Here is a 21,235-nt window from a genome sequence, read left to right as displayed (position 1 = left end):
AGCTCGGCATCAATGAGTTGACTATGAGATTTTGGCGACGGCAGCGTGACGAACTGACTCAATGCAAACAGACGACAAAAGCTTTCAGAGGCGATAAAAGCAGACGGCCCGAACTTGAAAACATTCTTGAAGATGTGGACACCTGCGGCTTATATTCAGGTGCAGCCTATATATGTACAAGTTTAAAATTAAGTTAAAATTTTGTTGATGCGGTGTCTATTCAGGTGCCCGCAATAGTCCGGAAAGTACGATAGTTTTTCATCAGTGTCAAGTGAATGAATAATACAGGGTAAATGTTATATAAATAATATAAATCCAATGCATTATTCTTTCTATCAGGGTCAAAAATATTTATTTGGGGCCAGCATCAGTAGTGAAATCAATTCATTAAAATTAACTAATAAAAAAAAAATGTTTTAATAACAATAATTTCTTCATTTTGACAACATTAATGTAACTACTTGCACCTGCTTTTTTTACCATACATTTCCAGCAAACCAAGACAAAGCTATCTCACCCCATACCTTCTTTTTTGTTATGGTGCATAAACAATCATTTCTTTTCTATCGCCCAATAACCAATTAAACGTCTAAAAGCTTGCCGCCCCTCATTACTCACGTGATGACCAGCGAGGTGGAGAAGAGGAGGGTCCCCAGCACCCCCCTCCTGCAGTCTGCGTTCTTCCTCTGCCTCTGGTGCATCTCTCCTCCACAGTTATCACAGCACCGGCACAGGCAGAAGAACAGGCCCACCAACGGAACCAGGACGGTGAAGAGGAGGCCCAGGGCGGCACACACCACGAAGCCGATCTCATAGTAGATCACCTGCACACAGAGGAGAGTCAGAGGAGGAGGCACATACTTTATTTTCTATCTATTATTTGATGGTGTCATAATTTCAGGGCTGGGGTTAACTGATGAAAGTGGTGGATGAAGTACTACATTTTGTTACTTAAGGTGTTAAGGTACATTATGTAACTTTTCTGGTTGTCGATGTTATGTCTTTGCTTGGGATGTTCCACTGTATGGCATTAAACGTTTCTGTCTTGCTCTTTTTGAATTACAGGTAAACAAAACTTTTAAAAAACAGTCCTCAGTGTGGATGCTCTAGCCTCTCCACAGATCTGACCTGTAAAATGTGTCACCTGCTTGTCGCCATGGAGATAGATAAGTTTAAAATATCCCCATGGAGAAAACAGGTGGCAGACCCTCCACCAGAAAAGTTACACAGTGCACCTTTAAGTAAAAATACAGGGGGCAAAAGATCACTCAAGTATCACATGAAAAAAAAATCTACTTAGATAAAACCACTGAAGTACCTGTTTACACTTTAAGAGTAAAAAAAATAAGTATTTTACAGAGAATATTTAAAGTATCAAATGTGATCAATTGACTTCTTATTTTTTCTAGCAGTTGTTGTGTATTTGTGCATTTGCATTGCCAAAGTCAGGATGGTAACGTTAAAGGATGTTAAATGTGATAAAAATAAGTGGCAAATGAAACAGGAAACACACACACAAGGTTCTTGTAGAGATGCAAATGCAAGGAACAGTAAAATAAAAGTGAAAAACGCATAGCACACTCAGATGGCCGATGTCCAAAAGCTTTTTTTTTTTTTTTATTAATGTTTTGGAAAAAAGCCTTCGTCAGATAATTTTTCTTGCTTTGCCATACTGTGGTCCAAAGCAAGAAAAATGATCTGACAAAGGCTTTTTTGCTGAAACATTATTTAACGTTAAACATCTCAGTGTGCTATGCATTTTTTTAATTTTCTTTTAAAAATAAGTGTCACCCATTTCAGCAAGTCTCAAACCACAATGAAAAGTACTTTGTTTTAAATTAATGTAGTGGAGTAGACAGTACAGATAACCGCTCTCAAGTTAAAAGTATCCACTGTATTTTACTTAGTACAAATACCTAAAATTATACTTAAATATTATACTTTTACTTTTGTACTTTGTTACACTCTTGCAGATTTGTTGGCCTGGTTTATGGCCAATATCTCTTTAATTAGTGAGCCTATCCACATGGAACAAAACTGGCACAAAGTTCAATCTCCTCTGTCAGCATAAATAAACAAAAGTGAAATTGTTTTCATAAACGCCATTATTCAACCCCAAAAACATGATTTTTGTCACTTAAAATTGTTAATAAACATATTAATATGACAAGTTTGTGGAGCCAATCCCTAACAAATAATGATTAAGGTTCAAGATTTTTCAGTTTGGATATTTCCTGCAAAAACAGCACATCTCCCATTCAGTTAATTAGACCCCCTACATCTGGAATAATGACATAATTTCTAGAACATGAATGCAACCAATGTAACACTATGAGAAAATTACTGCTTGAAAGACAGGGCCATTTCTTTTCTTTTCTTTTTCTAAATTTTCCTATACCAATACCTTAACAACCTGCTTTTTGATACTGTTTTTGAGCCTTTTTTATGTAACTTAATGGCCGGTATTATTAAGAAAATACTTTTTAATCTTTGGGACAGTTTTTGTTTCATGTGAATAAATGCAGTAATTTGATTATTAACAAAAAACAAATGAAATATCTGCAATTTGAGAGTTCAACAGCAAATTATACATTATTCTGACGAGTCCTCCAGCTCAATTTTAAACTAGAACGTTGTAAATTCACACAAACTCAATCTATCCAAGGGTTTTTGATTGGCATTGTTGACATACAAAATATTAAGTAATTTGAATGTGAAAAAGTCGTCAAAATGGCACCTATAAACAGGAAGCAGATACCCATGAACAGGAGGAGAGTGAATTAGCAGTGAAATAGGCTAAGTGATGGGGAGGACAGGACGATAACAGCAGCTAAATGAGGTGAGGGGAGAGAGAAACTATCAGGCAAGTTAATGGGCCGGGGCAAGACACACAAGATGTGGTAACAGAAGCAAATGGCTATTGAGGCTGTTAGTGCAGATCCTGAAGGAAACCACAACCACTTTGTATGGAGATTTGTTTTTGTATGCAAATAAATATACAAATAAAGTGACTGTGAAATTAAAGCTTAAAAAAAGGAAAATGTAAAAACAAATCTAGTAACAGATTACAGTAGGTTACAAGTACTCATAGGCTACATTCAGACTACAGGGCTTAACGCTCAATTCGTTTTTTTTGTGAAATCCGATGTTTCTGCGAGGTCGTTCACATTTCCAATTAAATGCGACTTGTATGTGACTCCAGTGTGAACATTAAACGGCCCAAAAGTGTCCCGGATGCGCACTGGAGGACATGACGATGTCAAGCGCAGCGAGCGTGCTCTGTGTTTACGGAAGTTGTCCAAACATGGACGCGAGCATTGAGCACCTGGAGATTTTAAAGTTCCTCTCGTACCAGAGCCAGAACATGAACAACTTACTTGTTTTAAGGAGGAGATTGAGAAGGAGAAGGACGAGGTTTTTGGCCGTGGTGTTTTGTGGGACAGCGGCAGTGACGTCCGTTGAAAGGAAAGTGTGGATGCAGAGATATAGCCAAGAGTGGTGAGTGGTGATGTGCTTCGCTTCAGTGACACGGAGTTCATTAACAATTTTCGCCTACTTCAGCACAGAATAGTGACGTTTGTGACTTGTTGATAACGCGTAGGTTTGATGAATGCGCTTTGGCCATTCAGACTGAAGTCGCATGTCAAAAGATCAGATATGTATCAGGTTTTAGGAGCACATATCCAAGTGGCCTGGGTCGCATTTGAAAAAATCTGATCTGTGTCGTTCAGACTGTCATTAAAAGATCAGATACAGGTCACATAGGGGCCAAAAAATCTGATTTGGGTCACTTCAGGCTGCAGTCTGAACATAGCCATAGTCTAGGTGCCAGAAAACATTGTGTACTTTATTACAATCACATATACATATTTAATTTTTATTTTATTTTATTTTATTTTTATCTCCATGGAGACAAGAAGGTGATGGATCTTCTGCCAAAACAAAAGGGAGCACTTAAATCAGAATGTGTAAAAAATAAATAAACAAAAATGTGAAACAATTACTTTGGATAGAGAAAAGTCAAGTATAATAAGAAACTAAGGCTGTAGTTGACAAAAATTCTTGACCAAAAAAGGGGTGTGGCAGAAACTCTAAAACGTATCTGAGCCATGCTGCACCTGAAGTTTGAAGTTCATGGAAAAACAGCTAGTTTAATCTGACGTTTTACATACATTTATTCCAAAAAAATGCCAAATCTTCAGCTAGCTCACTTAACATCTTGTTTGTGTAGTATTAATGTTAACAGCAACATTTTACCTTTAGTTTAGCCCCTTAACACTTGAATTTTAAAGACATGTCTGTTTTTGCCTTTAAGGAAACGGCAAATTAAATTGAAATTATTACTTTGACTATGGCAAAAAAAAAAAAAATGAACAGAAATTTGGGTATGTTGCACAAGTGCTATGTGCCATTATCTTCTCCTTTCTTAAAATCTAAATAAAATGCTAAATCTATAACAGGGTATCCCCAGGTTTGACTGCCCCAAATTTAAGACTTTTTAAAGACCTTTTTAAAGACCACTTAAATGAAAATTAAGACCAACATCACGCCCATTATGTGGGTGAAAAACACCAGATCCAATTCTAATAATGACCAACCAAATGCCGGTACAATATCTAGAATCTAAGGTTACGTTTATATGATGAGGGTCTGAACAGAACACAAAAGTGGTGTTGTGTTTTCACTTTTTATTCCACGTTTAGACGAGTGTTTTCAGGAGGAAATCTGCGTGTTTACGGTAACGCAAAACTGTTTGGAATTCGACTGGGTGCATGTCAGGCGGCTCGGTGACGCTCGGTGGTGATGTATGTGACGTAAACCTGACGTGAGCACATCAGACCAGAGTTTTGCGTCTTGGGCAGTGTAGACGGAACTGATTGTTTACTCGTTGCCGCCAAAAACCAAAGTATTGTTTGCGCACGCTCCAAATTAGACGTTCATTCACATTACATTATTTCACTTAGTTTTTTTGTCCCTCCTTCCATTTAACATTGCACTGCTCCTGGTTGAGTTTACAAAAAAATACGCTAATGAAATTTAAGACCTTTGTGAAAAAAATACATTGGACAACTTGACTTGGACTTGGACAACAGAATTTTAAGACTTTTTAAGGCCTTAATTTAGGAACATGAAATTTAAGACCTTTTTAAGACTTTTAAGACCCCGCGGCTACCCTGCATAAATAAAAATTTTGGTTGATTAAGATCGACCAATGAATTGACTAAACGCATGAAGTCCTAAAGCCCTACAAGAAACCAACCTTAAAGCTGGGGTATCTCATTTTCAAAAAAAATGAAGAATGTAAATCTAAAATTTGTTTTTAGCTTTTACAAACTTTTTGCTACATCATTAGTATTGACATGCAAGAAATATTTGGTAACTAGCACAGCTTTAAAACAGCCTTTTAGATAGAAAAGTGAAACTGACTGGACTAACCTTAAACAGCCAATCAGCTTTCATCCCAAAGTGTCATACAGCGTCATTATTTGTCTCATGGCTCAGATTTGCAATAAACTCAATACTTTCTAATTTGATGAAGACTCAAGCCTCTATCTGTCTGATTTCTGTTACAATCTTCTGCTTTGTAATCTGAGGGTAAACAGATTTAATTCATTCCATGAGAAAAAAGTTAAGTATCTCAGGCTTTACAAGGTGCACTGTGTACATTTTCTGGTGGAGGGTCTGCCAAATACTTATTGCTTTGTCAGAAATGTTTCATAGTGTGACTTTAAACCTTTCTATCACCATGGAGACTAAACCAGACCAAGTTACAGGTCAGATCTGTGGAGTGGCAACCCTCCTCACAGTTAAAATGCCTATTTTTCGAGGTATTTTTGAGCTATAAAACCACTTGTAGTTTATTTAAATGTAAGGTTGAGCTGTTTAACACATACATACTGAGGAACATTTGAAGCAGAGCAATGACATATCCATAGAAACAAGCAGGTGAAAAGTTACACAGTGCACCTTTAAAATAACTTCCTGCACCACTACATTCAAGAACTAAAGACAAACTATGAATCAAATCTCGTTCAACTCTTACTCGTGTTACATTGTGGACAACTCACTGCACAATATTAACTTCACTGACATTATAATTCAACATTGTAAATTCTATAACGTTCACACATGCGCTGTTTTGGTTCTATTCACTCTTCAGCCTGTCATCTGTATTTCCTCCGTAGATTCACAAGTCTACATGCAGAGAGGAGACAGCTGATGTAGAGAAAGGACTGTCCCCAGGGAGGTACAGGCACAGGGCTCATCCAGTGTTCTGAGAAAAAGGAGGAGGAGGAGGAGGCCGTGCATTTGGGATGAAGAGTGTGTTTCATTATAGAGCCTAGAGGAGGAGAGAGGCGAAGGGTGTCACTGGAGCTTTTGATCACCGAATTCTCCTTCATACAAATTACAAATCTGCTCATAAGGTCCAGAATAAGCCTGAGCCAGATGGAATAAAGAACTTTGGAAATAACCAGCAGATTTGAGAGTTGTAGCAAATTGATTATTATTATTTATTTATTTATTTTTTTCTTAATAATTGCCAATGTGAATGTTAGCTATGCCAGCACAGCATTTGCTATATTGCACCATAGCTACAGAAATAGCTGGCTAATGGAATTGAAAAATAAATTCTATTAAACAATTCTCTGTGTTAACATTTATTTAACGGTTCGTTCATTTCTGTGTTTTTCTGTGACAGTGCCTTTTGATCTGTCTGTGCTTTTATGAATTCACTGAATTATTGCATGTGTGATGTAATAGAACCACTGTGAAGCTGCTTTTTACATTTTGTTGTGCAGATTGTGCTATGACAATAAAAGCATTCTGATGCAAATGTTTAGTTAAAGGTGAAATGTACTCTACCTGTTTGCCTGGAATGTTCTAGAGTATGGACGTAAATGTACTGCATTTTTATTTCTCAAAAATACTTCAAACAAAAAAAGCTAAGCACGGTGGGGCCTGGTTACTACTTGAATGAGAGACCCCAGGTGCCACAGTGGGGCGCCAGCAACAAAAACTGTCATTGTGTCCTTAGGCAAGGCACTTCATGTTCAGTATTGCCTAGTTTGAATGTGGTGTATGCATGAGTGTTTGTGGTGGTCAGAGGGGCACCAGGGGCACCTTTGTCCAGGCTCACCAAAGCTGGTACACTATCATACAGTAATTACGTAGAGAGCATCTAGAGGTGATATGTGAGAATAGAGGGTCGGGTCGGCCAATATAATTACAAATGGTAGCTTTGATGCCATAAGGTGGAATATTCTAAATGAAACTATAACAGTTCCATTAAAACAAGCAGGTGATGTCCTGCACCTCAAAGATATCTCCAGGGATGTCACTATTAAATGAATCAAGATCAATATTATTTTCCATGGTGACCATGGTGATCTAAACAAGTGACTGACTGCAGTCAGCACACATGTATTCCCCCTGTGTAAAGTGCTGCTGGGTGCATACTGGGACTCCCTCCTCATCTCCCCTGTACTTGTACTGCTCTTATCTGAAGCCCAGCTCTCTCTGGGGCACACTCACAGGCCTGTAATACCCTCTGAGTGTGGAGCATGTCACGTTTGCTCTGAATGCTCTTCTCTATAAAAGGATCAAACAGAACTGCTATCATCACCGCTCAAAGGACCAGTGCCTCCTCTTCTCATCCCCAAGTCACTCTCACTAATCTCAAACGCATTACAAGTTATGGACCTCACTTCTCAAGTGTGGAGTTGTAGCGTTTTTTATTCCATTTGCAGCTCTGAATGCACTGAAGCAAAACTTAAACAAAACTGTTATTACAAATAAAATTGCAAACCGTATTAAACGGTAAAACATTTTGGGATGGGTGGTTTTGAAAAAAAATAATAATGTGAGCATTCCAATTGCGACTTGCATTTTAAGTCCTGGAACTGCTACACTAAACCACTAAACAGTGGCTCGCACTCTCACTTCACAGCAAGAAGGTTCTGGGTTCAACTCCTGTTTTCATGTTTCTGTCAGGGTGGGTTTCCTGAAGAAATTCCTGTTTCCCAATCCACCCAAAGCATGCACAATAAGTAAAATCTTCTAAAGATTTGCATATGGGTGACAAATTGGGACAAGTTATTACCCAGTTAAGAAACGATATCTATCATCTATCACATAATCTATGCTATTACTATTACAGTATTATTAATCTGGTTATTGTTACACCCTTTGAAACGAGGCCTACTTCAAGATGCCAAAAGTTAGACATAAACACACTGGACTAGAATAGCCCAAAACCAAAGCAGATTTGGGGAGGATGCGAGTGAAACAGACAGTAGCATGCACCTTGTGTTATGAAAACGCAAAGATGGACATTGCTATTGTCATGGTGCTTCAGGCTGATTCTTCACCAAAAAAGGTCAAAAATGCTTCCTCAGTATTTCCCGAGAGCTAGCGTAGCCGGATATTTTTAGCATACGTCTCGTCATGGCAACTGTCCAGAGGAAAACCATGACCTTACTACAGCGATAAAAAGGGAAGTGGTGGCAGCGTGTCAAAAGCTGTCCTCAAGCCAAATGGTCTTTTTGAATCGGGCTCACGCAGGATAAAAGGACTATTTTATCACAGAACAGAGCATTTGCCAGTGATGAGGCTGAAGATGGGTAAAAGATAGAAGAATGATCCACGTTGCTGGTCATGTATACTGCTGTTGTGTCCTTTGGCAAGACATTTAACCTGCCATAAACTTGTCTCATCTCCAATCTATAGGTATAGTACAAATGAGAGAAATGTTCCCCATGTAAAGCAATGGACCTGCACAAAACTACACCTTCATGCAAAAAAAAAAAATCATAGGAAACAAGGTATTTATATAAAAAGATGAAATTTGTGAATTATTAGTTTAATCTTTTTGTTTACATATTGATATCTAAAAATACCAAATCTTCAGGGTCCGTGTACCATTCGTTCTTTTGAATTTCAATGAACAAAGAAAAACAATAAAATGGGAAAACTGTTTGTTATTTCATTATTCCATTCAGTGTCAAACAAAAAAACAGATTTTGGCCTCTATCTCCAATATTTAATTTAAAGTTTATTTCATTCAAATAACGCCAATCAAAAAGAAGATACATCATATTTTATTCTCTCTGGTTTATTTGCTCCGGAAGTTATGCAGCTAGAAGGACTTGAAAAATCAAACAGACAAACATGTCCTCTTCTTTTATAGCGACGCGTTTACTTTTACATCTTAGTAATTAATTGTTGAACTCCATCTCGAGAAACAGCAAGCAGCGAGGTGATAATCTCCTTTACTTAGTTGACACTGAATTCACAGGTGGCGCACTAAGCAGCATATAAAAATATCAAAATTGAAAGAGGCACGATGACTGTTTGTTGACTGCTGTTATCTGAAATAAACTTTAAATTAAATGTGGGAAATAAAGGTCGAAATCAGATTTTTTGTTTGACACTAAAACGGAATAATGAAATAACAAACTGTTTTCCCATTTTATTGTTTTTCGTTCTTAATTGAAATTCAAAAGAACGATCCTTCAGCTAACTCACTTGCTCCGTAACTCATTTTTGCTACTCCATATAAATCCTTTTGATCCCAATAAAATAATTAGTCAACTAATACAAATTTGGGTCAGCTCAGACAACAGAACTTTTTTTTATGTGTTTGAAGTTACAACATTGTTTGGTTATGATTTTGAACAGAATCGGAAAATGTATTCTTTATTTTAGTTTTTCAGTTCTTCAGTTCTTTTCTTGTTCTTCTTTCTTATGATTGGAGCAGCAATTAAAGTCGCATGTAAAATTTGACTAATGCATAACTTTATTTATGCAACCATTTACCTTTTTCACTGCTAATACTTGCTACAGCACAGATATCAGAGCAGGCATGAAGCCAAATCAAACTAGTGCACGGTCTGAAACACTCTCAGATGCAATATGTAAATTTTTTGTTGGATGGTACGCCGACTGATTGTGTTGATGGTCTGGAATATTCCACAATATGACATGAAAGGAGGTTCAGGGGCCGTCACCTGCTTGTTTCTATGGATATCATTGCTTTGCCTGGAATGTTCCACAGTATTGCTCGGCTTCAGACGACATCACAGCATTAATACAGATGGGGGCAGCTAAAGTAAACACAGTTAAAATGTATGCTTTTGTTGTAATACAGCAAGTTAATGCGTTTAGTCATTAAAGATTTGTGAATAAACTTTTTGGATATTTCATGAGTACAATGTTATTAATCTAGGAATAGGGAATGTTATTTATAGGGAAATTTGTCTCTTGCCCCCCAATTTGAGAGAATGAAATCATCACAGTCTAGAATCTGAAAACCACTAATAACACTAAACAGCTCTACCTTACAATTACAGGTGGTTTTAGAGCTAACAAATACCTAGGAAAACAGGCATTTTGACTTTGATTGTGAGCGAGGTCGCCTCTCCACAGATCTGACCTGTAACGTGATACCACACTGTGAAACATTCCAGACAAAGCAATAACACGTCATGAAGAAAAGCATTTGACGGACCCTCCACCAGAAAAGTTACACTATGCACCTTTAAACGCATCAATCTTGTAGTAGACAAGCAAGAAGCGCCAGAAAAAAAGTTAGTTACATAGGATAAATTTTAGATTGATTACTTTAACCCTTGTATTGTGTTAGAAAGCTACACGCGTCTTTAGTGTTACCGGGTCAAATTTGACCCGTGATTTAACTCAGCCTGAAAATACTTAAAAACACTAGATATCATCCAATATTGTTTTTCCCCTCATAACTAACTTAGTATGTGTTCATGTCCATGGAAACATTTTTATTTATTTTTTTATTTTTTGGCTGCACAGACCTTTTATCTTAAAATATACCACTCGTTTTTGATTACAAAAACTGCTTAAATTCACTAATTATATTTCCTATAGTGATAAAATTTGTAATTATATTATATAATTATACTATAATCATAATAATTTTATATATAATACATATAATATAAATCTAATTTATATAAGTATAATTATATTGGGTGTCAAGAGGCTTGGTGACCATGAACTGTCACTTTTTCTTGACTTGAAGACATCTCTTTCAGTCTTTGTGACATCTGGGTTCTCCTCACCACATGTGTGCTCTTGTTCAGGGTCATACTGAACCTCATCCTCATCCACAGACGTATATATGAATGGACATAACTAACGCTGTAGCCACCGCGTTCCAAATAGAAAGTTCTCCAGGAGGCTCTTCCGGCTCCTTCTGACTCTGGCTCCAATTGACTTATGTTAGGATCTTGTCGTCCTTCTCTCTGTACCTGCTGCTGTGAACCCCGTCATTTTGGTCTTAAAATATTTGTATTAACCTGCGACACATGATCCTGATTTTTATTTATTTTTTTTGGCTGTTTTGTCCGTCCAAAAAATCCTATTCATAACATATAACCTGGCTCTAGATTCGCTCCTGTAACCGTGAGCTTCATTTGAGCGGCGCCAAACGCTGTGGGTAACGTCACACTCACTTAGTCCACTTCTTTTATTCAGTCTGTGTCCTCATCCTCATCTTCAGACACATCTTCCTCAACTTCACTTTCCTCTCTGTCTTCAGAATCACTTGTCATGACCAAAGATCTGATCCAGCGCCTCATAAACAGTGAACCTGCTCATGTTGACTGATGCTGCAACAGAATCAGCTGATAATATCTCACTAAAACCCTGTTTATATATGACAATGTTTATTTTAGATTCAAAATGTATCAATGTGCTGCAAGAAAGAGAAGAGTTCACGTGGGTGAAGACGACCTTTTTGTGTGTGTGTGTGTGTGTGTGTGTGTGTGTGGACACACTGAGCCATATTTGATCCACAGAGCAGCCTACAGCTTGTAAGTGATGCATAAAACAGCCACTATTCTCTGCCGGGTCATTTTTGACCCGTAACACCACAGATGTCACTTTTTTTTTTTCAGACCTTTACAATTTACTAAAATGGTGAAAATTGATTTTGTTGCGTTAAAATAGTTGTGTCTGAGGATTAGATGAAGCCTCATTCCGGTACAAAAAAGCAAATGGCAGTTTTTACATACCTAAACTTGAAAACGGGTCTATTTTGACCCTAACACAATATAAGGGTTAATGCCATGCTGTGGAACATTCCAGGCAAAGCAATAACATTTCCCTAAAGATAAGGTGGCATAAAAGTTAGACTCAACTTAAAATAGAAAATGGAGATAAGTCATTTTAAGCTACAGTGATGTGGGACTGACTCTTCTGAATTGCTGTAAACTGGTTTTAAATTGCATCTAATAAAACTGTAATTATTATTATCCATCTGTTTTAATGATGCTGCAAAACAACTTGTGATCAGCTGTTGGTGTCACGCCCCATTATCTCAGAATATGAGTCTGAGCGCAGTGGGAGAGCACCGCCAATGTGCACTTTAGCATTAGAGGCAATTCTTAAACAATACTCCGACACATTTTAAAGGCTCTGTGCAAGTGGGCAACATAATTAAATGAAGTTACAACAAAATACAAGCAATTATTTCTACTAAGAACTACAGTATGTGTGTAAAGCTACCTAGGAAGTTAGTATATTGTATAGTATATTATTTGTATTTGATGAGAAAGCAACATGAAAATTAAGGGGGAAAAGCTCACAAAAACTGAGTGTATTTTGTACATGTGGCTGTAAATTTTTTGCTAAAATGATTTGTGTTGGCTTGTTGTCTTAATAAATTGTCTTGTGTGTGATTATAACCGTGAGTACAAATATATTGTGGTAACAGTTAGGGATGTAACAATATCCACATTTCACGGTACGATATTTTCGCATTATGCATCTCACGGTACAATATTTATTGTGATATTTTGTAGAGGCTAACAACATTGTGAATATACAGCTTTTTCCTTTAAAAATGCTTTGACAAGCCTTTGGTTTGTCGTAAACCAAAGACTTAAGATTTAAATAAGTTATTTCATTGTGTAAATTGGACTGAAACACAGCAAAAACTCATGATTTATGTAATTCCCTCTGTTTGTTTTAGCTATTGCTGCGCCATAACAATGAATTTAAGCACAGACACTTGAGATTCGATATATTGTGATGGCCCATGATATTATTGAAAGACTTTTGACGATACAGTATCACAATAATTTGGCTTTTGTTACATCCCTATTAACAGTTCTTGAGGTCAAAATATGTCTGCTGTCTACTGTCTGCATATAATATTTTACAGTCCAAGATTGCTGTTTGCTTTGACATTACGGCAAACTTCACTCTGGTCTTTGAGAGTTATGAAAAAAAAATATTGCAGTGGATAATTGGGATGCTCAGAGTGCATAAGGTATGTGAGGAATAACTTTAGACCACTGCAAACTATTTAAAATGTATTAGAGCGTCTTTAAGGAGTCTGGTCAAGAGTCTAGATGCACAAAAGCGCAGTTACAATAAAATGTCATGACAGCGGCCAGCAGACTGCAGAGTACAGTCCTTAGACGACAGTGTAATAAACACCACACAGTGTAAAGAGCCTGCACCCAGGGGACCAGGCCAGGACACAGAGTCCCACTTTCTGTGGCAGACAAAGCTCATGAAAGAGGAGAGAGAGAGGCTGAATCAAACCACTGTATGATCAGAGTCTATGAGAGTGCACAGAGGGGCTGGGAATACTCAGGCATGGGAAAACATTCTGAAATATTGATTATGTTGTGCCATTGTTTGTTTTCATAAGTACCATTTTTATGTTGTACAAATGCAACAGTTCCTTTAAGTTGCCTGCACAACAGGGCTGAACGCCTGTAGTGGTTTAGTCGATTCATCGCTCAGTGGTGTCTTAGGCGACCAAATTTTGACAAATTATTTTATTTAAAAGGTATTTTGGTGCACACATTCTTAGAAAGGAGAATGTAGGGAGTGGATTATTAGAAGGGTTGGGAGTAAGTCGTGTTTAATCTGGCTCTTTCCGTATAAATACACTTATAAATACCCTTTACATTTTTCTGTTTAAATAGTTGTTTTTGCAGTATTTTGACTGCTGGTACATGGTCACATTGTAGATAAAGAGATCCTGTTTAAGAGCTTCTGTCAGCAGGACATCTCTTCAGTTGAGAATGTCTTTAGTTGATGACAGCCCTACTTGACAAGCCTTAGAGGAGAGATTTTTTGCTTGAGAGTCCATCACCAGCTTATCTTCATGGAGATGTTGATACTTTGCCTGGAATGTACATTATACAGTGTGGCAATGATTTTATCTTGCATTTCATTACTTCTATTGCAAAAACAACAACAAAAAACATACTGTAGATTCTTACTGTGAGCATGGTCACCACTCCACAGAACTGTCCTGTAAATTGACCTGTTGGAGTCACCTACTTGTCTCCATGGATGGGTTAAATGCCATACTATGGAACATTCAGGAGACAAGCAGGTGGCATACCCTCCACTGAAAAGTTACATAGTGAACCTTTTATCGTAAGCATTATTGTGACATTTAAGACTAAAGATGTCCTATGAATCACCTTTTCTGACATTTTTGTACAGAATAATACAGAGAACCTTATTTCACAAAAAAGATGCCAGTGTTGTAATTATTTATGTTAGTATGCTATGGAAGCTTTCTATATACCCTTTTTTAGCTCTGAAAATGTGTCACAACTCATAATGTCAACTTAATTTAAGCTTAGTACTTAAAAGTCTTTTTCGATGTGGAATCCTGCCAACTACGCCATTTGCAGCAGCTCCAAAACATGAACCAAGGGGAGGGGTGAAATAGACAAAGTCCAGCAGACAGACTTTACCTGAAGGGTCAGCACTATGTTCTCTGGCTGTAGATCACCAGAGCAGAGCAGAGAGCATCACATGGAGAAGGCATGCAGAACCCAGCGCCAAAGAAAGAGCATAGCCAGACAAAAATACGAGCCAGGAGAAAAGAAGAGACAAGTCAAGCATTGAGCAGACATGCATATAAACAAAAATGATCATATGTGTAGCCTGACCAAGAGCTTTATAGAAGTTTAAAGGGCCTAGATTACGGCATTTTCTGATCTGTTATAATGTTGTTTCCTCATCACAAACATACATGGAGTTGTGTTTAGTTTCACACGTTTAACACACAAATCCTGCATATTTGAGTTCTTCTCTCAAACAGAAAACACTGTTCCACCTTTGATTTGGATGAATTCAGCTCTGAAATTGCCTATCTCAACTAAACTAGAAGTAAAACATAACTTTTAGACAGACTTACAATAAAGGGTTACTCAAGCATGTGAATGAAACAAAACACAACTCCAGGTTTGTTTTTGAGGAGATAACAACATTATAACATGGCCTTAAAGCTCACAAGAATACATTTTGTGCAATATATGACCTGGAACATAAAAAAAAAAACAGAACCAGAACAAGAACTAATAAACATAAAATAAGTTCTTGGAAGCTTTAAAAGGAGACATGGTGTGCTTTTGTCAATAGTTATTATCTATGACAGCGGTGGATTATTATGTTTTATTTTGGACATTTAAAAAATTGATCCAAAGTAATTGTGCAGATCATGCTAGAGAGCTTTTTTTTTCACTTGTACCAAAATATCTTTTAGGTGCTACTGAATCAAAGGTGTACCATCGATTCAGAAAATAAAATTGGTGGGGGTGAAAACAGGGGCGATGACGTCTTGAATACAGGAAAATAAAGATGACTCAAACATGCACAAATCACTAAATACAACTTTGAGAGGGTAAACGAGTTGGGAAAACGATAGCAACATGGTCAAAAGATGAAAAGTCAATTTTGCACAATATGTCTCCTTTAACAATTAAATGAAAAAAGCTAAAGTGTTCTGGACAGATACTGATACTTTGCAGTGAGAACACGCTGGGGGTGTTCTACATGCATCTCTATGGTAGCGGCAAACACTGTCAAAAATGTAAGTAGCCTCTGATCAATGCAAGCATTCTTGGTCCAGTTTAGGTGTTTGTCTCGTTCACCTTTTTCTTGAAAATCAAACTGAAAAACTGTTGGATAATACTGGCTAGTTTGTGTAATTTTATGACTTGTTTAACAGCACAAATCATCTCTCCTGCTGTCGTTCCAGCTAAATCAGTTCTTTGTAGTCAGATTGTGTTAAAATAAAGCTTGGATTAAAGTCTAGTACAAGTTAGAGACAAAGCAGTGCCTACAGTTAGCGTCACACCCCCAGGAAATGTTGATTACATCAGCTGCAAAGTATCTATAACTCGATTAATTCACGCCACAATAGTTACACACAACAGATGCACGGAGCTTACCTGTCGATACTCCTTCTGGAAAGCAACAAACTTATCCTTGGCCAATGTCACAGCAAGATCTGAAAGAAAAAAATAAAAACATTATTAGTTTAAACGTTATTTGTTTATGACGTAATTGTCTTTCTGATTAAAAACTGAGCCTAATAGCTGCAAAGTGCAACGCTATCGTTATGACCCCAGAGATTAGATAATACATTCAAGCTGCCATTTACATACTTAAATGTCAGGCTCCGTAATGAACTTATGATAACAGAATCATATTGTTACAGATCGACACCGAGGGCGCTTTGAGAATCAGTGAAAATGCCACAGCACCACAATCACAAACAACATCCTGGGACTTGAGTGAATGTTTGAGCTTGGGCAAGGCTGGAATGGCAAGAGGGCAAACACTTAACCAACTTTGGCCACCGTTTTAAGTCTCCCATAAGCAGTGGTGGAAGAAGTGCTCAGTTTGGTTACTTACCAGAGCAAAGAAATACTCAAGTAAAAGTTAATGTAGTTTTACCTAAAGGAACATTTTATAACTTTTCTAGTGGAGGATCCGTCAAATGCTTTTCTTCGTGGAGATGTTATTACTTTGTCACAGTATGGCAATGAACATTTCTATTTTCATGGAGACCAAACCAGACCAAGTTACAGGGCAGATCTGTAGAGAAGCAACCCAGCTCAGAGTCAGAATGCCTGTTTTTTTTTAAGTATTTTTGAGCTATAAAACCATGTGTAATTGAGTACATGTAAGGTAAAGATGTTTAATGTCATACTGTGGAACATTCCAGGCAAATCAAAGTCAGATCCATAGAAAAAAAAATCATAAACACCAGAACAAGAAATCTACGCTGTGTCATTAGCAGATTATTATTTGTTTTTTATGTATTTGTTTATTTTATTTCAGTCATAAAGTATAAAAAGACATTAACGGTGTCACATCAAACATACAAGAAATTTATGAAAAGGATCAGAAAGAAGAGTAATCTTATGTTATCTGCCCCCTCTTCCCTTTACATTAACAATACATCAACATGACTGAACCAGGACTGAACCACGCCTAAACCACGACCTAAACCAGGACTAAACCAGTGTCATTAACGTGTCTTTAGCGGAGTATAAATATATACCACGCCACAGCCGCTGAACTGATCACCTCCACTGATGGTTTTATGTAATAAATGCACTAAAGTCACTCTCTGCCATCGTTCAGGGAAACGATCAGAAAATGGCACTTGTTTCCAGGGCAACGGACGCCCTGGACATGCGTCAAATATTTTTCTCCCATTCGTCCACGGTGTCAAAGACGAGCGTCAGGCGAGTCTAAACTCAAATGCAAAGATGTCCAACTAGAGGCGTCCAGCTCGTTCTTTTAATGCCCCAGTCTGAACGAACCATAATAAATCTTCAAATGTAGTGATTTTGAAAAAGATTTGGGCTGAATTTTGTTCAACAGAAACAACTGAAACAATCATCCTGTAGTTTTTATTTGTTTATTTTTGTACAAACTATGAATGTGTTAAAAATAAACCCCTCAGCCCTATCAGCAGTTCTTAAACAATAATAACTTCACTTTAGTACATAATAATGCACTAAAGTAAAGTTCAGATACCTAAAATGTATACAGCATGTTGCTGCTTTTACTTCGTTACATTCCATCATTGCCACCACCAAGTTTGTTGCATTGTTTCCTTTTTTTGATCTATCCTATTGCACAGTGAATAAAACTAAGCTATATTTTATTTAATATTATGATTATGTTTTGTATTATAGTTATTTATTATTAATATAAAAAAATCACTGTGCCCTTTTTACACAATTTATATTTTAGTCTATATATATATATATCCTATAATTACATAATTGAGTTTACAAGTTAGAATTTGTTTTTGGTTTTGTTTTGTTTTTTACATTATTGGCTTAACTTAAATATGGTCTAAATACCCTGTTCACACTTCCTGGTTTAGTCCTGGTTTAGTTCTGGTTTAATCCTGGTTTAGTTCTGGTTTAATCCTGGTTTAAGCCCAGTTTAGTCCTGATGTAGACTTGATTGATCCTGTTCAAGTCCTAGATTAGTCCTGGTCTAGTTCTATGTTTAGTCCCTATTTTGAACACAACATTAGACTCAAGGCAAGACCCACCACATAATTACGCCAAAATTACTCAAATCAGTCCAGTTTCAGTTCAGTTTTGAGTCTGTTCACATAATGTAGACATCTCTTTGTTGCTGTGTACTTTTCACCCACAGACTACAAAAACACAACAAGACCCACACAGAGTTAGAAACAGAGCCTTATTTGTTATTTTATATTCTGAGCATGAAATCCCTATTAGGAGGAGCAACCTTCAGGGCTGTACTTCACCCAATTAGAGGTGGTGTTTAGAAGGAACTGCAGTGTATCCAAGTGAGTTTTTTTCTCTGAATTCTTTGGCTTTTAAGCATTCAGTGCAGACAGAAAAAAGCATCCACAGTCTCCTCACACACAGACTGTTGGAACACCTTCACATCCTGAGGTGTGACTGACGAAAATGACACTGACAACTGCAGAAGTTGTTGGGTTCTAAAAGTAGAGCAAAGAGCAATAGACTGTTAGAACTCAGCAAAATAATTAGGGATGGCTTGAGATGGACTTTTATTTTTTTGAGTAAATACCGATATCTAATATTTGTCCCATTGCTGTGGCTGATAACCGATATTTGCTGATACCAATATTTTGTTTTTTAAATCCATAGCAAGCCCCATGAATTTATCTCAAGTTGAAGTAAAGATTACTGACCTTTTCTTAATTTTTGCAAAACTAATAACTAAATGTATTTGTGGCTGTACTGGCTTGTCAAAGTCTGATTTCGCCAGATCTCTGAGGCTAAGCGGGGCTGGACCTGGTTAGTGCTTGGATAGGCGACTGCTGGGAAAAGCAGGTGCCACAGTGGGGCGCCAGTGGCAAAACTGTCATTGTGTCCTTAGGCAAGGTACTTCACCCACATTGCCAAGTATGAATGTGGTGTGTGCGTGAGTGTTGGTGGTTGTTGAAGGGGCTGATGGAGCAGGCAAGCCTCCTCTTTTCTGTCTGTGTCCCAGGGCACCACCACCGGATAAGGAATGAAGGAATAAAGCATGAGAATCTACAGCGACTTTGAATGTCTGAAAAAGCATTATGTAAGACTATTACATGATCTGAGATATAAAATAATTTCTCTCATGACTCATATGTCTCTTCTATTTCCATTGTTACTCATGAGTCAGAAAAATCTGAAGCACTGAGGACAATTTGGGAATGACACATGGCCACAGAGAATAGAGCAGAGCCGAAAAACATCGATACTGGCTGACAACTGCACTGGGATCTATATCACCAATACCTAAAAAATACAACAAAGTGGTTACAAAAATCTGCTGGAATACTGGTAATTTTATTTATTTTATTGCTTATGAGAAAACCATGTTATCAATAGGGAAAACTGGTCAAAGATCATAAACATACATCTACTAATTTTGCATGGGACATGGCACTTTACTAATAACAACTGGACATATGGGAGGCGTCAGAGAAAACAAGGCACCACAAAAATATTATAATGAAAACACAAGTAAACAAGCTTGTATGGTCTAACCTGGCTGTGGCCCAGACACTTGAACCCCCCAGAGACCGTCTCCCTTTAATCTAACAGACCCACCTACAGACACAAAGACTGACCTTCTTACAAACAACAGTACAGCCTGCAGCACTGCTTACAATAAACTCAAGAATAATGTGGGCTAGTCCCTTTATGCTTCACACTATATTAGCACAACGTTAGAAAAAAACACACCAAAGAGATCTGCAGAATCACTACAACAACTACATGGACTTCAAACTATTTCCTATCTTGTAGCTAACTAACCGTAATCGAAAAGTTGGTGCGATTGAGACTGGTATACTGCCATTGTGTTCTTGAGCAAGGCCTTGTCTATGTGCCAGTGTGAGACTTTATGTTGGGCAAAAGTCATAACCAAAAACTGAAATCAATGGTATGATTAGATGCAGGCAAAATCATTCATATCTTTCAAGCTTCCTGTTTATAGGTCCCATTTTAGGGACTTTTCACAATTTGTAGGATATAGGGATGTAACAATAACCGAAATATCGTGATATCGTATTGTCAAAGTTATGGCACAGCAATAGCTAAAAAAAAAGACAGAACTGCACAGACCATGATCCTTTGCTCCATTTCAGTGTAGACTACATGAAGAAATAACAGTTTTAAGTACTTTTAAGTCTTAGTTCTTTGGATTAAATCTTGTCAAGGCATTTTAAAAGGAAAAAGTAGCATATTAACAGTTTTGATTGCAGCTTCCACAAAATATCACACTAAATATTGTACAGTGAGATGTACATCGTGAAAATATCCTACAGAGAGATTTGGATATTGTCACATCCCTAATCGTGAGCCTCCTCATTCATACTCATTCATACTGTGACGATATCATATCATGAGATTTGGATATCGTTACACCCCTAGTAGGCTATATTACTTAATTGGTTATTGCTATGGTAAGAGCTCCAATTTCTCTTTACTCTGAAACCCATGGATCAGATATGCTGCACACCACTCTTTTCCATGAATTTCAGATAATGAAAAATTGGGACTGTTGCCATAGAAAACTAACAATTCAAAGCCAAGTATTTTATCTGCAAATGGTAAAAAGTTCTTTAAATGAACAGGAAAAAGTCAAGAATCACCTCAATTTCCATGTACAGTTTGCAGACATTCTATTGTAGTACATTTCCTCATGATTATTTGCTTGGTACCAACAGTGTAAGCAGTACCTTTTGAATCCTGCGTAATTTCAAGTAAAGTGACCCGAGCAGTGCAGCAGAAGACTGAATACTGTTTCTCTGCTACAGTTCTCATAGATCTTTGTGAGGCATTCAAAGACACTCCGGAGATCTGCCCCTGTGCTGAAAGTCCCAATCATCACTTCTCATCCGCACAACATCCTATCTGTCCCCATACTGTGCTGGTGAATG

The 21,235-nt window shown here is 37.4% G+C and overlaps 1 protein-coding gene across 1 annotated transcript in view; it reads right to left on the bottom strand.

Annotated features, from left to right (window-relative positions):
- Positions 1-21,235, bottom strand: part of prom1a (prominin 1a) — a 121,147-nt gene that overhangs the window by 61,236 nt on the left and 38,676 nt on the right. The window contains exons 4-6 of the mRNA XM_055159627.1: positions 16,239-16,297; positions 14,757-14,783; positions 619-824 (exon numbers count right to left, since the gene is read on the bottom strand). Coding sequence (XP_055015602.1) covers positions 619-824; positions 14,757-14,783; positions 16,239-16,297 — 292 coding nt within the window. The remainder of the gene's footprint in view (positions 1-618; positions 825-14,756; positions 14,784-16,238; positions 16,298-21,235) is intronic.

Source organism: Boleophthalmus pectinirostris, unplaced genomic scaffold (assembly GCF_026225935.1).
Source record: "Boleophthalmus pectinirostris isolate CB_2022bp ecotype Guang Dong unplaced genomic scaffold, ASM2622593v1 HiC_scaffold_23, whole genome shotgun sequence".
Classification (NCBI taxonomy): domain Eukaryota; kingdom Metazoa; phylum Chordata; class Actinopteri; order Gobiiformes; family Gobiidae; genus Boleophthalmus; species Boleophthalmus pectinirostris.
Note: the sequence above shows the minus strand (reverse complement) of the source record. Positions and strands in the feature narration are given on the sequence as shown.